This window comes from Lepidothrix coronata, unplaced genomic scaffold, assembly GCF_001604755.1.
Source record: "Lepidothrix coronata isolate B3197 unplaced genomic scaffold, Lepidothrix_coronata-1.0 Scaffold211, whole genome shotgun sequence".
In the NCBI taxonomy this organism is placed as follows: domain Eukaryota; kingdom Metazoa; phylum Chordata; class Aves; order Passeriformes; family Pipridae; genus Lepidothrix; species Lepidothrix coronata.
The window spans coordinates 409,294-435,074 of NW_016690391.1; the positions used below are offsets into that span (position 1 = coordinate 409,294).

At 44.9% G+C, this 25,781-nt stretch overlaps 1 protein-coding gene across 5 annotated transcripts in view; it reads right to left on the reverse strand.

Moving 5' to 3' along the window:
- Window positions 1-25,781, reverse strand: part of DOPEY2 (dopey family member 2) — a 49,415-nt gene that overhangs the window by 4,049 nt on the left and 19,585 nt on the right. For 3 of the 5 annotated variants that reach the window (XM_017833131.1, XM_017833129.1, XM_017833132.1), the window contains exons 10-35: window positions 23,619-23,739; window positions 23,045-23,164; window positions 22,329-22,434; window positions 22,053-22,244; window positions 20,204-20,897; window positions 18,178-18,449; window positions 17,827-17,979; window positions 16,829-16,929; window positions 15,766-15,956; window positions 12,273-13,851; window positions 11,607-11,718; window positions 11,024-11,209; window positions 10,745-10,870; window positions 10,014-10,148; window positions 9,218-9,273; window positions 7,977-8,081; window positions 7,828-7,894; window positions 6,891-7,032; window positions 6,596-6,678; window positions 6,226-6,335; window positions 5,146-5,292; window positions 4,777-4,838; window positions 4,010-4,138; window positions 2,963-3,099; window positions 2,595-2,650; window positions 1,302-1,451 (exon numbers count right to left, since the gene is read on the reverse strand). In XM_017833131.1, the coding sequence (XP_017688620.1) occupies window positions 1,302-1,451; window positions 2,595-2,650; window positions 2,963-3,099; window positions 4,010-4,138; window positions 4,777-4,838; window positions 5,146-5,292; window positions 6,226-6,335; window positions 6,596-6,678; window positions 6,891-7,032; window positions 7,828-7,894; window positions 7,977-8,081; window positions 9,218-9,273; window positions 10,014-10,148; window positions 10,745-10,870; window positions 11,024-11,209; window positions 11,607-11,718; window positions 12,273-13,851; window positions 15,766-15,956; window positions 16,829-16,929; window positions 17,827-17,979; window positions 18,178-18,449; window positions 20,204-20,897; window positions 22,053-22,244; window positions 22,329-22,434; window positions 23,045-23,164; window positions 23,619-23,739 (5,332 nt within the window). Of the gene's footprint in view, window positions 1-1,301; window positions 1,452-2,594; window positions 2,651-2,962; window positions 3,100-4,009; window positions 4,139-4,776; window positions 4,839-5,145; window positions 5,293-6,225; window positions 6,336-6,595; window positions 6,679-6,890; window positions 7,033-7,827; window positions 7,895-7,976; window positions 8,082-9,217; window positions 9,274-10,013; window positions 10,149-10,744; window positions 10,871-11,023; window positions 11,210-11,606; window positions 11,719-12,272; window positions 13,852-15,765; window positions 15,957-16,828; window positions 16,930-17,826; window positions 17,980-18,177; window positions 18,450-20,203; window positions 20,898-22,052; window positions 22,245-22,328; window positions 22,435-23,044; window positions 23,165-23,618; window positions 23,740-25,781 lie in introns of those variants that run through there. The other 2 variants (XM_017833133.1, XM_017833134.1) reach the window with 2 other exon arrangements.

The window sequence follows — 25,781 nt, forward strand, 5'->3', positions numbered from 1 at the left end:
CTCTGGACCTGCTCCAGCCCCTCCATGTCCTTCCTGAGCTGAGGGCCCAGAACTGGACACAGCACTCCAGGGGTGGCCTCACCAGCGCTGAGTCCAGGCCAAGAATCCCTTCCCTGCTCCTGCTGCCACACTGTTCCTCAGCCAGGCCAGGATCCATCGGCCCTCTTGGCCCCCTGGGCACACTCTGGCTCCTGTTCAGCTTCCCTTTCCTGCCTTTCCTGCCCCATGCAGGCCATCATGGCAGCTGTCAGGCCAGTTCAGCTGCTGCCTTGGTGTTCAGTTATGCTGAAAACCCTGCTGGTTCACCAGACTTGGAACACACACCCCTTTTTTGACACAAGATGTGACATCCTTACAGGTGGCAGATTATTCCATGTACTCCCTTGAAGTGTGGAGCTTCTCCCAGGAAGCAGGGATGCCTCCTCATGGTCACTCCCCAGGGGTTAAGGGAAAGAGAGACATCTGCCTGCTATCTCATATGGTGACTGATATCAATCTCTACTTAATGATTGTTTCTTCTGCTGCTTTAACAGAATTGCTTTGTTACAGTGCATTATATTATTTGGTTATATAACACTCTACTAGTAGATTTTTTTTTTAGCTTTTACATCATGTAGTAAATAATTTTGATAAGGATCTTTCCTCTGTTCACCTGTTTGTTACTTTCTCATAATAAATCATTCATTTATATAAATCTTTGTAGTTTGCCATCGTTAAAACCTGTGGGACAAAGGGGTTCAATAGCTCTGTAATTCCTTTAAATTTAAACTGCTAAAACAGTCCGGGGCTAAGATGGGATTCAGCCACACCTGAACCCTTCCCTGGATCTTAAAATGTCTGGATCTTAAAAGGAATAAGTTATTTCTGGGGATGCTGAAATGTTCATACAACTCCATCCCAAACAAAAGGGATGTTTCACAGGCTCTGAGTTTACCTTTACGACTTGTAACAAATTAATAAATCAACCCAGAGATTAAATTAGCGACAACAAAATGAATCCAAAAGGAATTTCCTGATGACCGTGTGAATTTTTATTACCCCAAATTATCAGTTTAATGTAAAACCACGAAAACATTTCCGAACAGGGAGGAGGAAAAAGGTGAACTGGGGAAAAAACATCCCCTAATTAGTGTGAAATGACTCCTTGTTCCTTACCAATTCTGTCACCATAACTGGAGGAGGAGTTTAGAGAGCCAGGGGGTCCGTCCTGCACCTCGACACTCGCCAGCAAGGCTTTGCTTTTTTAAAACTTTGCCTGAGCCTTCCACTGTCCCGGGAACCCCCGGAGAGCGGGGACTTACATTTGGAACAAGTGCATCCTGTCGGGTGGGAAGGAGAGCGCCGTGTCCAAGAATTTACAGGCGGAGAGGTACAGGGAGAGCTCGTTGTGCGGGATGTCAGACCCGCTGCCGTCCCCAGGGGCTCTCTGCTTGCCCAGTTTGCTGTTGCTCCTGCGTTGAAATTCAAGAAATGGCCCATTAAAACAGAAATTAAAGGGTTTTGCGTTCACACGTTTACAAAAGCAAGCACTGGTACAGCTGTTTTTATTCTGGAGGAGATTATAGGAAATTAATTGTGGGATTAATACGAAAAGGCAGGAGGAGAAAAATAATCTAAAATGCACCAAGAAAAAAAAAGGCAGCATGTTAAAATATTCAAATGTTGACTTAGCATTTAATCTTATCTTTGTATGCAATTAATAATTATTATAAAAATAGATATCAAAATACATAAATATATAAAAATATATTAATTTAATAATTAATAATGATATAAATATAACTATTATATTATTTTATATAATATATAATATATAATATCATATTATATATGATATAGATTACATATTATATTATTATTATAACATATATAATATATAATATATAAAATATATAATATATTATATATAATATGATTATATTATGTTATATTATTATATAATCATTATATTATCATTATAACATATATAATATATATAATATATTAAATATAAAATATATAATATTTTATATAAAATATATAATATTTTATATATAATATGATTATATTATTTTATATGTTATATAATAATTATATTTATATCATTATAATAAATATTAATAATTATATAAATGTAAATATAATATTAGTAATCTTAATATATTACTAATTATATAAATAAAAATATATATTAAATATATTAATGTAATAGTTAATTTAGATAATTAATATATTTAAAATATAAAACATATATTAAATGATTAATGTATTTTATATATATAAATATATATTAAATGTATTGAAATATATATAAATATATATTAAATATATATTTTTAAGTATCTCACTATTTTAGCTAATATAAAATAATAAACAAAATTTATTATAACAATACATATATATTACATATATAATTATTATTATAGAATAATTTCATAATATAAAATAATCCTAAACTATGACTCATCAGCACCAGAAATATAAAAGTGCAATACCAAAAAAACTTGTTGGCTCCTCCCTATCCCAGATAATTAATTAATTAAAGAAATTAAAACTGGCAGATACAGAACAAGCAGCTTTCAGAATTTCTCTTTCAGATAAATGGCAACACTCACTTTGATGGTTCCTCTTCCTCAGTGAGATCTTCTTCCAGCTGCAGGAATGTCTGGATCTTAAAAGGAATAAGTTATTTCTGGGGATGCTGAAATGTTCATACAACTCCATCCCAAACAAAAGGGATGTTTCACAGGCTCTGAGTTTACCTTTACGACTGGTAACAAATTAATAAATCAACCCAGAGATTAAATCAGCGACAACAAAATGAATCCAAAAGGAATTTCCTGATGACCGTGTGAATTTTTATTACCCCAAATTACCAGATTAATGTAAAACCACGAAAACATTTCCAAGCAGGGAGGAGGAAAAAGGAGAAGTGGGGAAAAGCCATCCCCTAATTAGTGTGAAATGACTCCTTGTTCCTTACCAGTTCTGTCACCATGATTGGCCACAGCGAGGTGAGATGCTGAGGGGAAATCCTTAATAAGAGAACTCGGAAGAAGAGGAACATCTGGGCAGCAACCAGAGAGGTCTGGCCCACACGGAGGTTCTCGGTCAGTCGTTCTGGGGGAAACACAAAGAAGTTAAAAAAAACAAAAACAAAAGAAAAGTAACGTTTTCTTGAATTTGGGGAATAAAAAGTGTAGAATCACAGAATGGTTTGGGTTGGAAGGAACCTCAAAGATCTTCTAATTCCAATCCCCATGGGCAGGGACACCTTCCACTAGCCCAGGTGGCTCCAAGCCCCGTCCAGCCCGGCCTTGGACACTTCCAGGGATCCAGGGGCAGCCACAGCTTCTCTGGGAATTCTATCCCAGCCCCTCCCCACCCTGCCAGGGAAGAATTCCTTCCCAATATCCCATCTAACCCTGCTCTCCTTCAGCTTGAGGCCACTTCCCTTGTCCTGTCACTCCAGGCCCTTGTGAAAGGTCCCTCTTCACCTTGTGGCAAAACAAAATGTTTTGCTTTATCATCAGTTTTGGGCTGAGTCCTTTCCATTCTATGAACAAAATTAGGATTCAGACAAAGCCTGAAGCTGTAGTGGGTTTGCAGTACACAAAATTTGGTCAAAACTGACTTTTAAGGAGAACAACAGCAGCTGGAAGGTTGCCACAAAGTAATCACATTTCCAGACCAAAGGCCTCGAAACACAGAATCCTCTCTTTAATGAGGAATTTAATTTAGAGATTGATACATTTTATTAAAATTTAGGAAAAATGGAAGTGTGTGTCGGAAAACAGGTGACATTCCTTTCTTACAGAATTTCTATCACAGAATGGTTTGGGTTGGGAGGGACCTTAAAGATGATTTTGTTCCAACCTCCTGCCACGGGCAGGGACACCTTCCACTAGCCCAGGTTGCCCTGAGCCCCATCCAACCTGGCCTTGGACACTTCCAGGGATCCACAACCCCTCTGGGCAAAGAGATCTGTGTTCCAGGTGGAAGAGAAAGGCAGTGGAAGGGCGGATCTTACCCTGGATCAGGGGCAGGTAGAGGTGGTACTGGTCGGTCTCCCCGCTGAAGACAGCGAACGCCTGGCGCTTCAGCAGCATCGCCTTCTGCTCAAAGCTTGGGTACAGTTTTAGGGCACTGCTCTGCATGTCTGTGACAGAGAGAACAATTATCTAACCATGGAGAAGACTCCCTGTGATTTGGGCTGAAAATAATTCCTGTGTCCTGAAATCTAAAGGAGAAAAAACTCTCTTTTTGGGTCTGCCGGTGGCGAATTCACCTCGCGCTGTAAACCTTCGCTATCCTTCTCAAATGGCTGAAAAAGAGATCAAAGCTGCTTGAGGCAAATTGAAGGGGTGCTATCCCATCCTTTCCCCCCAGGGACCTATTCTTCCACACTCTCCTCAAGCCTGAATTAGAGGTCAAAGCACGTGACCCCAAGGTTTTCTGCACTGGCTCGTGCCAGCTCACAGACACCTGCAGACTTAGGCAAAGTCTCCTCCTGGAAAAGGTCACACTTGAGCAACTCAAAATTAGGGCAAAATGTGGATGCAGGAGCCCAACACAAGCATTTCTACAACAAACCCACTTCTAGTGTGTTTTAGACGTGACTAAAAATACAGATTTAACTCAGCACAGGCAGTAAAGTTGACAATGTGGTCAATTATGCTGAGTCAGCAGTGTCAGCATTTTATTGCTACATCAGGATATTAAAAATGCACCTGATACCTCAAATGGAAATAGATCCCAAACTGATGCAGAGGTGAGTCCTCAGCAGCTGATACTTACTCATCAAATCTTTAAACATGGTTTTCTCGTGTGTCAGGAGATGGTCAATAATGGATCTCCAACTGCAGGAGATAAAGAAGGGATCAGATAAACAGGGAAAGCTTTGGAATAGATTCACCTCAGCAAAGATTGGGGTCAAACCCTTCAAACAAGGAAACATTTTCCAAGCATGATTCACGAGCAGACTCGTATGTGGGTTAACAAATAAGACACTGAGCAGAACTAGTGGGTGAGACCCATTTTTAACATTATTCCATGCTGTAAAGTAGTACCAAATGGAATTTTCTTCCCAATGTTAGCCTTCTCCCTTACAGCCTTTCCTTGCCAATTCAGAATACAAGCTTGGAGTGCTACAATCCCATGTCTTACTGAGTGCATGAAGTGTCCATCTGGAAAAAAGAGGGATCCATGTACAACTCCAGCACTTCTTTTTTCCAGGCTCGCTTGGTGTAGGCATATCCACTCAAGGAGCTGAGCAACTGAGCACCAGCACGGAAACTGGGAATGTTGTAGGCACTGGGGGAAGAGAAAAAAATGATAAACAGGTACTTTTTTAAAGCAAAATTTATGTATATAGGAAATAAAGTTGGGACAGTGGTTTTAAACTGCCAGAGGGCGGGGTTAGATGGGATATTAGGAAGGAATTATTGACTGTGAGGGTGGGGAGGGGCTGGGATAGAATTCCCAGAGAAGCTGTGGGTGCCCCTGGATCCCTGGAAGTGTCCAAGGCCAGGTTGGATGGGGTTGGAGCAACCTGGGCTGGTGGAAGGTGTCCCTGCCCATGGCAGGGGGTGGCACTGGATGATCTTTCAGGTCCCTTCCAACCCAAACCATTCCATGATCTCTGTGTCCACTGGCTGGTAACTGGGAGCAGCAGGAGCTGGGCAGACCAAAGCAGTTTGTGCAGAAGCAACTCCCAGTCTGGGGAGGTATTTCCAGACTGGACACATCACAGACTGTCTCCACTACAAGTGTGAACCAAAACTTCCCTCCAAAAAAAAATTTCCAGTACACTTTGCATCCTTGTCAGCCAAACCCTTGGACATCACCCATCTCTCCCACACTTTTGGCGGAAAAACTAGTCACAGGATAGGGAGATATCCTGCTCTTCCTGCTTCCTGGTGGGTCCTGTGATGTGCCCAGTGCTCTGCTGCCCCATCCCAGTGTCTCTCCACATTCCCTGACAAGCACAGAGAGGGGAAGCTTTGAGGAAAGGCCAAAAATCCAGGTGGGAGGAACATCTACAGCTGAACGGGAACTGCTGTCACAGAGCTCAAACCACACGAGGTTGCAGCTCCTGGGGGAAATACAGCTCAAACACAGCTCAAATACAGCTCAAGCCTTATTAGAATGGAAACGAGGAGTGGGAAAAAAAAAGGAAAAGCAAAAATATAACACTGGGGTCCAAAAAATCAGAGGACAAAACCACGTGTGCAGAGAGAGACCCACCTGTGGTTGCGCAGGTAAGGGAAGACATAGTAGAGTAAACGTGAGATCAGTGGCACAGCTTTGTCCTTCTCATCACTCCTGTAAACCATGTCCAGAAGAGAGGCAAGGACCTCAAAAAATGAAAAGAACATCTCTTTAAACCCAAAGCTGGCATTTCTGGCAGAAGGGGAATGTGCCACGTTCCAGGATGGAACGTGTGTGCCCACGAGATGCTTCAGGGAAGGTTTGCACTCCCATTTTATCTACCTGGGAAACTTAATGTTTAGTAAGTTAAATTAAACTGCTTAATAATATCAAAGCTTAATAATATCAAACCCACCTCAGCTTAATAATATCAAAACCACCCCACAGATGAGAGGGTCCTACTTACCTCAGCAAGGAGAGAAAGGGCTTGGACGCTGTATATGGAAGGAGCAGAGGCAGAAACCATTGAAGATGGTGCCACTGAGGTATCTGAAAGAGGCAAAATAATTCAGTGTTCTTCTTCAGGCATGTCCAGATTTTGCTGTTTCCTAATTTGCCTCCCAAACAGAACTGCTGCTTGCATGTTGGTATCGCAGTGAAATGTAAACCCGTGCAAACCACACACTATCAAACACCTTGTGCTCTTCAAGGCCTTCAGCAGAGGAGAGGAGGGAGCAGGAAATCACAGGAAACCCCTTTACCATTCACATCTTCCATGTTGAAGTCGTCTGGTAAAATCTGAGGCTGAGCTTTCACTTCCAAGTTCCTGCTCAGCCAACTGGTCTGTTCCAGGGAAGAACCGGCCACAGTCCCTACGGCCTCCAGGATTTTTTGGGTCACCTCCTGTAACATGAGCAGAAAAAGTGGCATCAGATGGACACTATCATCACTTAGCATATTTAATTCCCAGGGAAATGAGAAGCTGGTGACTGTAACTAAACCAAACCCCATTTGGCCAAAGCAAAGCAGAGGCCACTTGGGAAAAGGCTGTAAGATGACAAAGCTTTCTGTCACTGTTGTTATTTTGTTGGCAAGTCTCTGAAGCAGACGTGGAGACTTAATTGCTCTGTTGGCATACAAAATTACTATAAACATAACCACATCTCACCTCCTCAGAGCCAAAACTGCACCCACATAAGTGGTGCTTGAACTGTTGTGGTGAAATCACCAGCAGGACAGGAGGAAAATCCTGCTCTGCTCCACCCCTTCTTTACACAACAGGTGAGCTCAGAGTCATTTCCATTGCCAAACACAGCTGGGAGCTTCAAGGATAATTAGGCCACTAATTTTCCTAGACAGCTTTGAGATTTCAGTATTTACACACAGGAGATGAACCCTTGACATCATCACACTTGTGTTACGACTCCAATTCTGAGAGAGATCGTTAAAACTACCCAGGGAAATCACCTCTGAAAAGTTCGTGGTTTCACACAACATTTGGACAAAATTTTGTTTGTCCCTCCTGTTTGAGCCTTTCTTATTTACCAGGCCTCAGCCAAAATGTGTGGATGCACATCCAGGCATTCCCAAAAGCACAGGGGAATTCAGATGCGAAGGACAGAGCAGGTCATGTCCACTTTTACTCAGATGTACAGTGCCAGATTTAGGAACTGAAAGGTGAGCATTTATCCACTGTACCTGCAAGTCTTTTTGGTCTTTTTTGTTTTCCAGAGTGGGTGTCCTGGTCACAAAGTCATTCAGGGTGCTGTGGGAAAAGCAATTCCCTCCAGGTTAGTGGCTGTACGTGTCTCTCAATGCAGCTCTAAAGCTTCTCTCTTACACGGTACCTGAGGAGGAGGAAGTGTCCAGGAGGAGCCAAGTTCAACTGCACAGACTCCTTGAGGAGTCCTAACAAGGGCTGGAAGTTCTCCTGCAGGGCTGAGACAGGCAGTCTGCCAAAAAAGCAACACCAGAACACACCTGAGTGAAGGTGGAGTCATGGAAAGAACCAAAAACAACATCCAGGGGTAACTCCTAAATGTACTGCTTACAGTCTGTTGGACAGCCTGATCTATCCCAGGCTTTCCATGGGAGAAAAGCCAAGTGTGTGAAGAAGTTTTGCTCAAAGGAGTATTTCCAGTGGACTGCCCAGCCCAGGCTGCAGCCATGGCAGTTTTACTGAATTTAGAAGTTCTCTATCCATTCATTGGGCAACACAGAACAGATGAGGAGAAAGATGATAAAAAATCATAGACATGGAATGGTTTGGGTTGGAAGGGACCTTAAAAATCACCCAGTCCCACCCACTGTCATGGGCAAGGACACCTTCCACTAGCCCAGCTTGCTCCAAGCCCCATCCAGCCTGGCCCTGGACACTTCCAGGGGCCCAGAGGCAGCCACAGTTTCTCTGGGCAACCTGGGCCAGGGCCTCCCCACCCTCCCAGGGAAGGATTTCTTCCTAATATCCCATCTATCCCTGCCCTCTGCCAGTCTGAAGCCATTCCCCTCGTCCTGTCCCTCCAGCCCTTGGAAATAGTCTCTCTCCATCTTTCCTGGAGCCCCTTCAGGCCCTGCAAGGCCACAATCAGGTCCCCCCAAAGCTTCTCTTCTCCAGGCTGAACAATCCCAGCTCTCCCAGCCTTTCCTCCCAGCAGAGCTGCTCCAGCCCTGGGATCCTCTTGGGGCCTGCTCTGGACTCTCTCCAGCAGCTCCATGTCCTCCCTGTGCTGTTCCCCAGGGCTGGAGCAGCTCTGCAGGGGGGTCTCACCTGAGGGGCACAATCCCCCCCTCACCTCCTGCCCACATTGCTTTGGATGCAGCCCAGTCTTGCTCATGAGATCCCTGAAGTTGTTCCATGAGCATAAAATGAGGTTTTCAGGCTGCACAATCAACAGAGCAATGGAACAGAACATCCCAGCCCTGGTATTCCATGTCTGTGTGGCAACAATGAAGGGACAGCACATTTCCTGCACAAAGGTGTTCTGTGACACTGGGACACGAAGATCAAAGTAAAGCAGAAACAGTGATGCAGAGTGTTCTCCTGACTAGAGTCAAACAAAAAAGTTCTCCTTTATAACATCTGACTGACCTTTGAATGAAAGCATAACTGAACTGCAGCATTGGGATATCCACGAGAGAAGATTTCTGAAAAAGGACAAAGCAACACCAGAATTATTTGCCATCAGAAAGAAAAAGAAGGTCCAGGCTGTGCAATGGTTGTGTTCAGTGGTTACCACGCCCTCCAAGTGAAGCCACTTGTACTCCAAGAGGTGACCAAAGTATCTGTAGAGCAGTTCAGGACAGAAAGGCATCCCTGAGTCATAAATCTGCAGCAGCTTCACAAAAATGTCACTGTCCCCAGCACTGGAGGCCCCCACACCTTTCCATTCCCAGCAACTTCTCCAGGAAAATATTTGAATCACAAACTGGTTTGGGTTGAAAGGGATATTAAAGATCATCCACTTCCAGCTTCTTGCCATGGGCAGGGACACCTTTCACTAGCCCAGGTTGCTCCAAGCCCCGTCCAACCTGGCCTGGGACACTTCCAGGGATCCAGGGGCAGCCACAGCTTCTCTGGGAATTCTATCCCAGCTCCTCCCCACCCTCACGGCCAGGAATTCCTTCCCAACATCCCATCCAACCCTGCCCTCTGGCAGTTTAAAGCCACTGCCCCTTGCCCTGTCATGATCTGCTCAATAGTGATGTTCTGAAGAATTTCTTACACTGAGGGATCAAAACACAGAAACCCACGTTCTGGAAAACAAAACTTATTCAAAAGAGAATCCCACACTTAAAAGAGAAACCTTCTAACAATGCTGAGCAGACACACTGGGACAGATCCAGGAGAGAATATATGAAAAAAATGGAATTATCTCCGTGGTTACCTCTTCACCCTTGATCTGTGCTGGTTTCTTGACCACCTCTTTGATAAGATGTAAAATAGTGTCAATTTTCAGTGTGTTAAGGGCACAAATTAAGTCCACAAGAACAAGCTGAGATGCACTGGCCACTGGAAGGATCTGACAAAACAAGACAAAGCAAAAGACAAACCCCTCAGACCCCTGGGCCACACAAACCAGCTCTTTGTGTGATTCCCCAAACACCAAAACTTATACAAAATGTACATTACAGAGGTTAAATCAAACACAGACCCCTTTGCCATATACAGGTCTTCTTCCAACACCTTAAGAAAACAACTTTTTCATAAAAAGAACAGTTTGATTATGCTAAAATGAAAAGAAAGAGGTTCTGATCAGAATAAATGCTCAGTTCCAGAGAACACTACAGCTCTGGCCTTTCTCTGGAAATGGAATTTGATTCACAGTCTTGAAAACATAATTGTCAAACTGCAATCCTAAGATTGCAATCCAGTGTTGAAGAAAAAACTGCCTGTTACTTCTAGACTTAAACTGCTACACTGTCCTTTATTTGATTACTTATTTAGGTTTAATTGTAGTCCTGATGCTTTTTATAAATAAGAACATTTCAGTTTTTTCAGTCACTTGTAAAAAAACCCCAAAGAATCAACAAACAAACCCAGAGTTCAGAACTGATCACACAAATATAACATTTGCCTTTACACTGGAAAACTAAGGGTGCCTTTCTTGAGTTTCACCTTGGTTTTACTTTGACTCCTGTGAGGTTTCTTGCTGTTCCAAACTGCTGCAATTGCTGCCATCAACTGGATTCCAAGTTGGGCTGTCAGTGGATTCAGGAAGTCCAATATTTTCATTCTTAATGTCTGTAGAGGGGAGGGAAAAATAACTAACTGTCAATGCCATCCTTTGTAAGGCAAAGACCCTCTCAAGATATTCAGAAAACACAAAATAAAAGAACTCTGTAAAATGCACTGATGAGGAGGATGAGATACAGGGCAGTTTAAAAGGACTCCTACTTTGGTTGCTTTAAAGTAGACTGAAGAAGAGCCTTTGGTTGTTCCAAAGAAGTCAGTTGGTCTTTTTTGAGAGTCTTCCCTCTTGATGACACTCCAGAGCAGGGACATGGTGTTGATAATGCGAGGCAGTTCTTCCAGGATGGCATTCCTGGCATTCCTCAGGTTTGCAGGTTCAGCTAAACATGACTAGAAAAAAACCCCAACAAAATATGGATATTAAAATACATCATATCATGCACCACAGAGGCTAAAAATTGTAGAGAACACATCAACATGTTATCAACTCAAAAGAAAATAGAAGGGTTTGTTAATGACAGAGCAGAGAAGCTACACAGGACTAATATTTGCATCACCAAGAACATCTACTTAAAATTAATTTTCTGGCTTCAAATAAAATTAGGTTCATCCTCTTATCCTTAAACTTTGATTTGGTTCAATTTTTGGGGTGTGCTGTGAAGTTTCTTTAAGGTTACCTTTTTGTATAAGTGGTTTGCTACCTCTACTCAACCCTGAGGAAAAAGGGATGTGGACTCTGCTGACCTGGAGCTGAGTTCTCAGGTGAGTGGTGGGCATTAAAACTTACCTTTTTTGTTGGATTAGGATGGTCCAGAAGGCAGAAGTGACCAATGGTTGTCAGACCTTCCAGAAGGGTTAGTGGGTAATCAGGTGTCACATTTTCTCTCTTGGAAGTTAAGCTTTGGAGGAGGATTAAAAACCCAAACAGGTTAACAGGCCAAGGGCTATTTCCTTGATTAAAAATTCCATTCCTGTTTCTATTCAACAGTTAAAACTGGAGTGACCAGACAGGAATATCAAAACAAAGGATTCCCAGACTATTCTTGGACAACCCCATTTTGTTGTTGAGACCTTTTAGAATTTTATTATCCACCCGACTATAAAATCTTCAGCATTCAATTACTCTTCCCTACTCCTTTCACTCACTGCCTGTTCTGAACAGCCTCTCTTCTTCTTCTCCAGGGTGTCTCTCCTAAATTAGTCCTCCAAAATCCTCAGTCTTGTCAAAACTGGGAACTTCTTTTCTTGGAAGGAAGGCAGAGGGGGACAGGCTGCTGGTTCTCCTTCCTCTCTTCCTCCAGCTGCTGCAACAATCCTGTCTCCAGCTCCCCTGGGCTCCAGGGACAGGTGCAGCAGGATTTGGGGATCAGACTCTGGGAGCCACAGTGCTAAACCAGGGAGTTCCTACACACTCACTGCTCTGCACAACAAACCCCACCCTGCTGACTCTTACCTGGCAGATGTTTTGGCAGATGCCTTCACAGCTTCGTTTTCATACTGCTTGACAAGCTCATCCAGGTTTTTACAGATCTGTACCACGAATGGTGCCACAGTCCAGCCCAAGGACTTCCCAAAATAGGGCAGGGAAGACGTGACCAAGCCCACCCAAGTGGGATGCATCCCATAGCCATACTCCGGCTGCAAACCCCGAACCACGGCGGAGACAAACAACCCCTGGGAAGTGATGGGATGTGGATAAACATATTGCATGGCACCAATGGCCTGCTGGAAGTTGAGAGCCTGCTGCCACTCCTTGGAGAGGTCTGGCTGGTTCTCCTGCTCCTCGGGGGTCTGTCCGAGGTGGTGCTCCAAGACAATCAGCACCTGCAGGAGCTTCAGCAGCTCGATCTGCAGCGGGTGTTCGCTCCAGATTTGGTCGTGTCCAAAGTTGATCAGGCTCTCTTCCCAGAGCTCTTCCTCGGCACCACGGCCGGCCCCGTCCGCCAGGAGCAGCTCGTAGCGTTTCTGACTGACGTACATGGAGGCCGACAGGGACAGCAGGACGAACTCCTGGACTTTGCACCTCCCCAGCAAGCTGCGGATGAACTCCACGTTCCTGCTCTCCGCCGCCTTGGCCACGGTGGCCAGCTGGGCCACCACCCGGATCAGCACCTCCACGCTCTTCACCTGCACGTCCCTGTTGCCCAGGAGGTCCCTGTGGGTGACCTTCAGGCAGCAGGGGTAGTAGGAGCGCAGGAAGCTGAGGCAGAGGTAGGTGAGCAGCTCTATCAGCAGGGAATGGGGACACACGGTCGGGGACTGGGGCTGGAGCTTCCCATAAAAACTCTGCCCTACGAGAGCTTCCTGGTGGCGAGCCAGGAGGTTGTAGATGAGGTTCAGATGCGCTGTGGAGCTGGTGTCCATGCTGGTGCTGGCCACGGCCTCGATGAATTCCTTGGGGTTGGTTTTGAGCACGGCCTCCAGCACGGAGAAGGCGTAGAGCACCCTCCTGGAGTCGTAGGGCTGCAGGTACAGCAGCATGTGCTTGAACAGAGCCTCCACCATCTCCTGCTTTTCCTTCTGCTGCTTCAGCAGCCTGGAATGGGTGATTTCCTGCAGCTCCAGGTCCACCTCTTCGTCGCTCGACAGGGACTCCGAGGCCTGAGTCCTCTCGGAGTCGGCGCGCACCAGGTTCAGCGCCGCGCTGGATTTGGAGCTGTCGGACAGGAGGGAGTTGAGTGCATTCCCGGGATTTGGGGCCTCTCTGTCATTGTCCTCGTTGCTCACCTCCTGCAGCTCCAGAGAGGGAGAGAAGGAGGATGTGTTCTCACTGTCGTGGCCTGTGCTGGTGTCCGCGGACTCCGTGTGCTCGCTGTTGTCTTGGTCACCATCTGCTTCCTGGGAAATGATGGGATTACAGGGTCCATCATTCTCAGGTTTTAACTCTGGATCTTTTTCCACTTCTGCCCAAATTGCCTCTCTATCCACAGTAGTAAACTGGCTCAGTGGAAGGTTTTCCTCAGAATTGCTCTCGGAGATGCCGGACTCTTTCATAGGGGCCTTTTTCTTGCAAAGCCAATCATGTATGAAGTCTGAAAAAACCACATTTTTTTGGGTCAAAAAGAGCACATAATTGTCTTTTCCACACATAAAATCATATCACAGTTCGGGTTGGAAGGGATGTTGAAAGGTCATCTGGTCAACACAAAGGGCCTTAAAATGAAAAAAACAATGCAAAGAAAAAAAAGTTACAAATCTACTCTGCTCTAGCCTCGCATTAATTGTAAGGAGTGGGGTAAAAAATGGGTTAAGGCAGGAATTATTTCTTTTTTGAAGTGGTAGAGCAGCTCTAACCTACTGTAAGCAGAGAGAACAGGATCCAAACATAACGCACGTGCTGGTTCTCTTAGGCTGTGACTCCCTGGAGGTGACAATTGTCTTTTTTTGTGCTTCCTGAACATTAAATCAGGAGATCAGGAGGGAAACGAGAAGGATAGCATCAGAGAGCTCAATTAATTAATTAATTAATTAAAGAGCTAATGTTCTCCTTGATTAAACGCTGTGGAACAAGCTCTGTGTTTCTATAGCATCTCATAAAAAGGTCCCTGTGGATGTCATAAATGGGTGACATCCAGGTATTTGCCAATCCAGACAGGAAAGCACTGCTGCAGGCTGACAGCCTGCTAAGAGTCTTGAGACAGGTGACATGGAAGTTTCTTTACACAAAACTTCCAGCTGCTTCTCCACAGCCCTCCTGCTCTGCTCCAGGAAACCACCTCGGCTACTTGAGCCAAATCATGGAATTGTTAAAGTTGGAGAAGACCTTTAAGACCCTCGAGTGCAATCATCATCCAATTCACCACTAAACCACCTTCTCAAGTGCCATATCCATACGTTTTCTGAACACTTCCAGGGATGGGGACTCCGCCACCTCCCTGGGCAGCCCCTTCCAGTGTTTAACAACCCTTTCCAGGAGGAAATTCCTCCTCCTGTCCAACCTGAGCCTCCCCTGGCACAGCTGGAGGCCGTTCCCTCTCCTCCTGTCCCTTGTTCCCTGGCAGCAGAGCCCGACCCCCCCCCAGCTCCCCCCTCCTGTCAGGGGGTTGCAGAGCCAGAAGGTCCCCCCTGAGCCTCCTTTTCTCCAGGCTGAGCCCCCCCAGCTCCCTCAGCCCCTCCTGCTGCTCCAGCCCCTTCCCCAGCTCCGTTCCCTTCCCTGCACACGCTCCAGCCCCTCCAGGTCTCTCTTGTCACGAGGCCCCAGAACTTGGCATGTGATGCCCTGCCACATCCCTAAATCTTCCCAAATTCCTGGATGGCTGGAAATCATCTTCAACTCCAAACATCTCTCTTTGCTTTTCCATCTCAGCTCTGGGATACCTCTGACACAAAGGCTCAGTTCTGCTCTTGCATCAGGGCAGATCTTCTTTGGACACAGATATTTTAATTTTTCAGAACTCAGCAACATCAGGTGAGGGTTTGTGTGTCGTGTGCCCACACCAGCAAAATATTCCTCACAACCTGGCTGATTGTTTTAATGTCATGTTGAGGGAATCATGGACAAAAAGTATTTGGAATAAAGAAACCTGGGGCAAGACTGGATGGAGAGAGTAAGATCTGCCTGTCCATCCTCCCCATGGAACAGTTCCTGGACTGACACAGTCACCAAACTGCTCCTGGATTTCTTTTGGTTGCAGACCTAGTTTTGCTCAAGAAGGGATCCTGAAAACAGTGGACGTGCAGCGTGGATCATCTGGGAATGGCAAGTGTGGGATGAGATCCCAAAGCAAAGCAGGGAGCAATCCAAACCAACAGACCCCATAATAAAAATGATCATTTAGGCCTTCAACCAGCACGAGCTACTCCTGAACCCTCCTTCAGGCATCACTGGAGGTACTTGGATGAGGAGGAATCCACGGATCTGATGGAAAACAACTGAGGGGAGCAGGATGCCATCGCGTTTCGGAGACTCCCCTCAGGAATTCAGTCTCATCCAAGAGCAGCTTTACCTGCTGAGTGTTTCTGTTTGATGTAGTGGATGGAGGTGCGCTGTGTCCTGGGATGCAGCAGGAGCAGCAGGATTGGCTCCAGGATCCGGGCCACATCGTTGAGGGACAGAGCCCGGATGAGCCAACCCTGCGCCGCGGCTCCGATGGCACCGTCGGAGCAGTTCAGGCTGTCCAGGACCACAAACAGGGACCTGAGGGGAGAAACCACAACAGAGGCAGCTGAGACCCCCCCCAAAAAGGGTTAATGCATCCAACAAAACCCCGGGAACACACAGGGAGCATGGTCAAGGAAGCACCAGCCAATGGATCACGTCTGCTTCCAACAGCTGGGCCACGCACATCCTCCTGGGCTGAGCTCAGGAACACGTGGATTTGTAGGAACGAGGCCACACATTTCCTCACACTCTGCAGGAGCAGCAGATTTCAAAGTTCTTCCCCATATTCATTTAGAAGGAGCCTCGTTTTACATCTTCCCCATATTTATTTAGGAGGAGTCTCGTTTTACACAAAGGTCTCGTAAAGAGGAAGCAAAACTAAAATAAGATCATTTTTCCCCCTACTTTTTCCATAAGTGGCTGGTGCTATTTTCCTTTTGTCTCGTTTTACACAAAGGTCTTGTAAATACTAAAATAGGCAAAACTAAAATGAGATTATTTTTTTCCTACTTTTTTTTCCCTGACTTTTCCCACAAGTAGCCGGTGCTGTTTTCCTTTGGAAGACAAACCTAACCCACCCCAAGATAAAAAAAAAAAAATATCTGCTATGCAGGAACTTGTTTGCAAACTACTCTTCACAAATGAAGCTCTTTCTATTTTTCCAGCACCTTCCTTCATCCAAGAAACCACTCCCTGCACTTGGAGTGCTCTGCAAAGAGAATGGGGCCAGGAAGTGGAAGATCTTCCTTTTGCTCATTGTTTACTCTCTCTCTCCCCAGAGGACTCTTCCCCACATCAGAAAAGAAGAGACTAAAGCATGAAATAATTAAATATATAAATGCAATGATATAAATGCACGATATAATTAAATATAAATGCAATTCCAAGCCAGTGGAAATGGGAAATACCTGTCAAAGGAGCGGTTGTGAGAAGTCACTCTGCTGCCTTGGATCTCTCTGGTCAGATGCCACATGACAGAGAACCTGAACAGGGCCTCCAGCCTTGTCCCCTTGGCAAGGAAAACGAGACAGACACAGATTTAGAATCATGGAATCACAGACTGATTTGGGTTGGGAGGACCTTAAGGATCATTTCCTTCCATATATCTGTGAATGCACAGTGGAAACCCAACAGCCACAGCGTTTCTGGAGCATAAAAAGATGTGCCAGGTACACCAAAAATGTCCTTCAGGACTCCTGTGAACGGACATTTTAGTCTTGGTTTGGTGTCAGGGAGGTTTAAAAGTTGGGTGACAACTGGGAGGACATCGGTGTATCAGGCAGGGCTGGTTGTGGGGCTTTTTGTTTGGAAGCTTTTAAAAGATTTCCAAATTTTCTCAAGCCTCAAAATTGCAAAGATAACAGGAAAACGACAGCAAAAGGGCTGGGTTGGGTTTTATTGTGCAAGGCACTTCTCAAAAATGTACTGGCAGTTGTTAAAGAACTGCTCTGTCTTTAAGGAAAGGAATTAATAACTGGCTCACTTTAAAATACAGCTTAATCTGAGAACCAAACACTAAGGTGGACAGGGGGTCAACGTGATGATGACAAACATTTACAAGGTATTAAAGTCTTTTGTTGGAGTATGAAGCTTATAAAATCAATCCAAAAATAAAGTGATTTTACACTTATTGGTGGAAATACTGACAAAACCAGCAAGTTTTTAGATACTGCAGGATTTGGGCTGAAACTAAGAAAGCTCCAGCACGGACTGACAGAGTTTGTATCCATGGATTAAGTTCAGAAGTAGCCACATGATGAATAAATCCCAGGGAATTGTAAAGGCATGGACAGAATCTGTGAGGACAGAGGGATGACGGGAATGAAGACAGGGGGTGGAAGGGAATTTGGGAAGCACTGGAACAACTCAGCAGGGATGAAGGGGCTTCAGAGGATTCAGGACTCACTTTATCCCTGTCCAGCAGAGCGTGGCAGATGATGTCCTCACAGATATTTGCTGATGGGGCCAGGCAGTGCAGCCTGTAGAACAGTTCCACACAGGGAATGTGGTGCTCCCGAGTCTCCTTGTTCAGCTGGTTCCAGAGCACACAGGCTACTCTCTAGGGAAAAAGAAACAAATAAATATAATAATAATAATAATAATCCTCATCATCCTCATTTCTTTCCTGACTTCCCAGCTTTCCATTGCATAAATACCCCAAATGTTACCAATACAGATTTCCAATTTGTCTGAGAATCGCGGAATTCTGTGAGCCAGAGGTTCAGGGTGGGAAAAAAAGGAGAGGAAAAAGGACAACCTGGTAGAAATCTGTTTTCTCTGAGATCATCTTTAGGACTCCAGGAGCGATGGGAGGGAGGGTGACCATCTGCAGCTTGCCCAGGAAGGGGTTGTGGCTGGACACTTTGTAGCGCTTCATCCTGTCCTCGATGACCAGAGCCAGGGACTGGGAGTGGTTGATCACCTCCAGCAGGGTGAAGATGGACACGTTCTGGACGTAGCAGTCGTTCACACAGCAGCAGATGGTCATCAGGGACCTCAGCCACAGAGGGAAGCTGGGATCACAACCTCCTCGGAAGGGAAGGGAGACAAAGGGTTGGAATAATCTCCAGGTCGGGGGCACGTTCCCAAGAATTCGCCAATCAAGGTCACAGGACAAAAGAGACAAAAATGACTTCCTAAATCCAAGTATCGTGCTAACATAGAATCACAAAATCAGCTGGGTTGGAAGGGACCTCCGAGATCATCAAGCCCAACCCTTGATCCAACACCACTGCTGTTCCCAGTGGTGGTGGGACTGATGCCACATCCAGTCTGTCCTTAAACACCTCCAGGGATGGAGAATCCACCCCTTCCCTGGGCAGCCCATTCCAATGGCTGAGCACCCTCTCTGCAAAGAAATTCTTTCTAATATCCAACCTAAACCTCCCCTGGCACAGCTCAAGACCCAGCCCTCTTGTCTTGCTGATGGTTGCCTGGGAAAAGAGACCAACCCCCCCCCGGCTCCCCCCTCCTGTCAGGGAGTTGCAGAGAGTGAGGAGGTCTCCCCTGAGCCTCCTCTTCTCCAGGCTGAGCCCCCCCAGCTCCCTCAGCCTCTCCTCCCAGCACTTGTGCTCCAGTCCCTTCCCCAGCCTCGTTGCTCTTCTCTGGACCTGCTCCAGCCCCTCAATGTCCTTCCTGAACTGAGGGCCCAGAACTGGACACATCATCAGTATTTCATAGAATCTTAGTTTGGGTTGGAAGGGACCTTAAAGATGATTTTGTTCCCACCTCCTGCCATGGGCAGGGACACCTTCCACTAGCCCAGGTTGCTCCAAGCCCTGTCCAACCTGGCCTTGGACACTTCCAGGGATGGGGAGTCCACAACCTCTCCATGTTTTCCCTACTTCTCCCAGCAGAAAGCTCTTGCAGGACCCCAGTAACCCACATAACTAGTGGCTTTCTGCTTTCCAGTTTACATTTCTTCACAAGTAGTGGTCAGAGCTGCTGTTTTCCATCTGCCCTTGTCACAGCCAACTCCAGAGGGCTGCTGATCCAGGGATGTTTTTCCAGCAGCATGGAGGTGTGTCATTCCAGAACCCACCAAGCACACAGGGAACTGGGATGGTTGACATCCAGTCAAGCCATCTTTGCCTCTCCTGAGGGAATAATGCCAAGTCTGCCATGTCCATGCCAAGCAGAACAGCTGAGCCATGGAGATGATGGGAATATCACCACTTGGCTAAGGAATACAGTAGAAATGGGTAGTGAGGTGAGGAAGAGAACCCCATTTTCCAGTTTCTCCCCTCTCCATTCCCTACAAACCTATTTGTCAGCTGGTCTTCAGGCCAATAACTGAAGCTGAGGAATGAGCTGGAATTCCAAGAACAGGCCCTCCAGTTATACAAGATTATTCTTACACGTTACATTGGACTCCTTTGAATTCTGAGGGTTTGGGAAAGAGATGGTTTTGCTTCTGTTATGGTTTAGAGCTCATCTCCCTCTAAAACATCTTTTTTTGGGGGAAACACGGCATGTGGACAGTGGGGGATGTACATCCTGAAAATCCTGAACTGTGCCACAGGGTCTTTTCACCCCTTCAGCTACAAGTTTTGTAGTGAAAGTTTCAAAAAAATGTAAATTTGAAAAGCTTGGCAAAGCTTGTGCCTCAGCTGCAGGACACAACACACATGCTGAGGTGGGCAAGTTTAATTCACAGGCAACTTCAGCCCTGTCAGAAGGGTTTTTTACTGGCCCTGGTCACGTGTCTTTGCAAATCCCTAAGCTCCCACTGCTATTTCCATCCTCAAATGCTCAAGTTGCCCAGGAAAGGAATCTTTTCTTACCAGGAACCTCAAACAGAGAGAGATACAACTGTTCCATCTCCTCCTCCGACAGGTAGACCGGGAACGTGGTGCAATCCAGCAGAAGGTGACAAGCTGCAGAGAAAGCTTCCTTGCAGTCACCTTTAAGGGGTCCCAAGACCAGCATCACTTGTTCCAAATCCCACTCTTCTTCCTCCTTTTCCTTTTTACTCCCAGAGTCGTGGTCAGGGAGCAGAGGGCTGGAACTCTTGCTCCTGAAGGGAGAGCCCCGGGCTGAGAACAAGTCTGAAAGCATTTGTTTAACCTGAGGCACAGTGATCTGCTTGGCATCCCAGGGGCTCTTTTTCTTGCTGGCACTCTCAGGGAACCTGTATCCATTCTCCTTTTTCTCCTTCCCACTCGGATTCATTGCTGAACCGCGCTCGTTACTCGTTTCTTGGAGCTGTACCCCAAAAATGTATTTACTGGAAAACTTGGCAACCAGCTCTTGGATGCACAGCAGAGTCTTCTGGATGCTCCCCCCTTTCTTCCAGACATCATCCCTCTCCAGGGTCACTGTGGGCACCCCCAGGTGCTGGGAGAGCTCTGGGGATGAGGCACTCAGACCAATTCCACTGTCCTCTGACTTGAGGGGCTGGAATGGAGCCTCCTCCTCCTCCTGCAGCACTGACTTTGTCTCCAAGGTTATGTCCACATCTTCCTTTGGCACTGGGCTCTGAAACAGGAATGTTCATGTGGTTAACGTGGCACTGGCAACAGAATCTTAAGCTGGGGAACAGCAATGACAGAAAAACCTACTTCCTAAAATTTGCAATTTCCAGCTACTTTTACAAAACCACGGGGTCACAGTTATTTCTAAGCAGTTCCATTTAATTGCCTTCAAAACCCAGCAAGTGTTTGTATAAACCTCATGCCTGGACTCAGCAAACACCAGTGGATCTGTGGCTACAGGTACTTAGCAAAGGAATATTTCCTTAAAATCAGTGTACCACCAGAACAATGTCACAAACACTGGATTACTTCCAGCCAAAGGCACGCATTTGTTCTGCTGGAAAACTCTGGCAGGCTGTGCTTGTGTGGCTGCTTGATGCCATTTATTCCTCATTCCTTATCATGGGCTCTTGCACACAAACAATACCCCATTGTGTTCAACTGAAATATTAATTGAAAGCCTTGCAGACCTAACCAGCTGTGAAGCTGGGCTTGATTTGGCAACTCAAATTTTCAGCTACTCCCTGCTGCTGAGTGCCTTTTCCAAAACCATTAAGCTCACATTCTTCTCAAGAGGCAGGATTACAGCCCCAGTTTCAGACAAGACTAAACTCCTTCAGTGCCACAAATAATTCTAACAAGCCAGAACTGAATATCCAGTAAGAATAACAAGGCATCAGATTGCTCTGGAAGGAGCAAAAGAAGATAAGCTTCAAAAAAAATCTTTATTGCTGCAGTTCCATATTTCATGGAATCACAGAAAGCTTTGGGTTGGGAGGGACCTTAAAGATGATTTTGTTCCCACCTCCTGCCATGGGCAGGGACACCTTCCACTAGCCCAGGTTGCTCCAAGCCCTGTCCAACCTGGCCTTGGACACTTCCAGGGATCCAGGGGCAGCCACAGCTTCTCTGGGAATTCTATCCCAGGGCCTCCCCACCCTCTTCCTGATATCCCATCTAAACCTACTTTCAGTTTGAATCCATTGCCCCTTGTCCTGTCACTCCATCCCTTGGAAATACTCTCTCTCCATCTTTCCTGTAGGCTCCCTTCAGGCACTGGAGCAACAGTTATCATCTAGGTCTTAAGTTCAGAGAATTTGCATTTTAAAGAAGTTATGTCAGAGTTTTAAACACCTGTGAGGAGTTCCAAAACACCTACCCCGTTCCCACTCCCTGTCTCGATGTCCAGGTAGGAAGGGGGCATTTGCACCTTGCTGAGCACCTTAAAACAGGTCTTTAAGGCATGAGTGAGTTCTGGCAAACCCAATAATTCCATGTTTTCCAGGAGAGACTGCACCATGTAACTGAGCATCTGGGGCAGGTACTGAGTCTGCACTTCAGAGTAGAGTTCCTAAAACAAACAAGCAGTGTTTAAAATAGTCATCACACCCTTATCCTTCACTCATCACTGATGGATGAAGTCAGGGGGCCTCACCAAAGGGATCACATCGAGAAGGAACACCAACAGTGTGCAGAGCTCTGAAATCGTAGGAGGAGTGCTAATATTTTCCAGAGGATATCTCATCTCTGAGGATTTGCTTCTGCAGTGAAAGAAAGACACGTTGTTATGGAAGTTTTTTACGTCAAAATTCCAGTTACAATCAAAAAAGGCTCGTTAAAACCAGCACAAAACACTGAACAGCTTTCTGGAGAAAAGGACTTCTAACACAGCAGGATAAAACACTCTGTCAAAACCACCTCAACTGCACGTGGGATGTTAAAGTGCTGCCAGTTTTCAGGTTAAATCTCTATACACAATCTTATTACTTAAAGTATAACCTTTCTTAGAGTTTAAAAGGGTTAAAAAGAGATAACACAGAATCACAGAATGGTTAGGCTTGGAAGGAACTCTAAAGATCATTTAGTATCTTTATTTCTCTTCAATAAAGGCCTCTCCACCTCCCCTCCCAACCCTTTTTCCTCCTTCAGCTGCCATTTTGAGAGTAATTTCTTCTGTTCTCAGGTTGATAATTTCCATCTAATTGTTCACCTGCTTGCATTATTGAATTATCTTAGGACACAGTTTATATATCTGGCTGGTTCTAAAATGTGTGATGTCCCCTGAATTTAAAAGCTTCATTATTATCTCAAACAGACAGCTCTGGAATGGCATTTTTTTAAGAGGACACTATTGCTGGAAAACACAAACACCTGAAACAATCTTCAAAACATCTGGTCATGTAATCCCAGAGGAAATCCGTGCTTAAGGAGGTGATCAACAAATTGACTGTTTTGACAATTTCTGAGGCATTTTTGTTCTCTTTGATTGCACTGTTTGAGGGGAAAAACAAGGGAGAGAAAGAGCAGATGTCAGTGAGGATTCTGAGAGCACACACATCATAAAAAAACATGGATTATTTCAGATCAAACACTAAACCAGGCTGAAAGAGCTGGAGTTGGAGCATCTTTCTCCCAGATGATGCAAATCCAGCTTTGGAAGTCACCAGGCAGAGCTGTGTCACCCCCCTGACTCTTGGCTGATGTCACTGTGGTTACTCAACACCCATCACATGCAGTGAACTTCATTTTTAACTCTGCTAATGCAAGAGAAATCCACTGTGTGTGGGGAAAAGGGGAAGCCAGAGGAAAAAAAAAAATCTCATTTTCTCTACAGAAAGTCACTTTGTTCCAACCCAAACCTTCCTTAAACTGCTCGATTTTAGTAACTCGGCTTAAAATAAATGATCCAGTTTTCAGGTCAGGGTTGAAAACCTTGCCATTGTACCTCGCCAGGATGTTGCCACTTTGGTTGTAGCTGAGTTGGAGATCAGAACCAAGGGCATCTTTGCAGTAGGAATAAAAGGCTCTGAGAACTTCCAGGAACAGATCCCCGACCACCTGTGGCCCTGCAAGAGAAGGGAAAAAGAACTCAGGAATTTTATGGCACCGGTTCTGCATTACACTTTAGCCACTGGAATAAGGCACCTACAGGAACTTCTACACAAATTTGCAGTTCAAGTGCCAAAAACAGTCTCCATGGCTGTGTCCATAAGGAAAACAAGCAGGTTTCCCAGTACACAATTATCCCAGTAGCCTTGCTCCCATTTTGAGGGACAGAAGCTGGGAAAAATCAGCAAACTCAGGAAGTTCAAATGCCTAAATATCTAAAAAAATCTAATATCTAATACCAAATCTAATATCTAATATCATATGCCTAAATATCTAAAAATCTAATACCAAATCTAATATTTAATATTAAATGCCTAAATATCTAAAAATCTAATACTAAATCTAATATTTAATATCACATGCCTAAATAGCTAAAAATCTAATATCAAATACCAAATCTAATATTTAATATTAAATGCCTAAATATCTAAAAATCTAATACTAAATCTAATATCTAATATCAAATGCCCAAATATCTAAAAATCTAATACCAAATCTAATATTTAACATCAAATGCCTAAATATCTAAAAACAAATAGTAAAAATGCCTAAATATCTAAAACCAAGGGGTTTAAGAAGAAAGTATAAGTTAGGTGGCAATTGCACCTGATTTTCAAGGGTCAGTCCTGCTTTGTAATAATTACAATACCCTAAACTTGGAATAATTAAAAAAAAAGTAGTGTATAAAACATTGCAACAAGTGCTTCTAAAAAGGGAAAAAAAAAAAGTTAAAGTGACTAAGAGTAGCAGAAAAGGCCAAAAATTCTTGTTATGTGTTAGTTTGATACTTTTAAATAAGAGTTGCATTGCTAAATCCATTTCCTAAGGAAGTTAAAGTTTTATTGGCTTAAGGCTCTAGAAGTTGTATTTTGTGTGCTGGCTGGAACAGAAAGATTAAACTGGATAATGCAGTTTAGCTAAATATCCCTTATTTAAGAGGGATTTATAATCCCTTATTTGCAGTTCAGATTAACCCTGGTTGTCACTCAGCCAAGTAACACGTGCAATAAGGGAGTGTCTGTTATCTACTTTCTAAATGAACCAATTTATAATTATTATTAATTTAAAATGTAACAAGCCTCAGTCTCTTCAGCATTTTTGCCAGTGAAATATAAGATATTTTAATGGCAGTAGATTTTTTTTCCTAAAAAAACAGCCAAAATCCACCTAAAACCAGCAGAAGGGGACATTGGCACCACTTGCCTTATAAACAAACAACTCCTCCTAAGGTAACATTTATTTCTTAGGTAAGAAATACAGAATCCTCATTTTTGCTGGCAGTGCTTTGATTATTTTTTACCAGGAAATGTGCTTAGAAGGATTTTCCTGACTCAGGAAAGAGGGATAAGCTTCCCAGACCCAGGAGCCTGCAAAATGAGCTGCCACTCAAGTATTTATTCTCAGTACACGAGTTTTATTCTGAGTGTCCAGGCTGACTCAGTGGGAACATCACTCCCCTCCCAGAATGCTTTTAAATCCCAAATATCTGTCAAGTCTTTGAATTAAGTCTTCATTAGAAAGGGGAACTTGCCCTTTAAAATAGGGATGGGCAGAGTGTCACCCTTGTGGTGCTGCAGCTCCAGGGACACAGCAGGACAGTTATGGGACAGGGAAGAGGAGATCAGCAAATAAACTCTAAGCAACAAATTGAGCAGAGTATTGAGACAAAGGCAGAAAAGGGTTCTTTTTAACTGCTCCCCTCAGATGGCAGAGCAGGGCACAGAAACACAGAATCACCAAGGCTGGAAATCCCTTCAGGATCATCCAGTGCCACCCTCACCCAGCACCACCAGGATCACCCCCAATCCATGTCCCCAAGGGCCACATCCAGACACCTCTGGGACACTCCCAGACACAGGGACTCCACCACCTGCCTGGGACACTTATTCCAAGGCCTGACCACTCCTGAAAGGAAAAATTGCTTTTGATCTCTGATCTGAACCTGCCCTGGTGCAGTTTGAGGCCATTTGTTCTTGTCCTTTCACTTGGGATGTGGCAG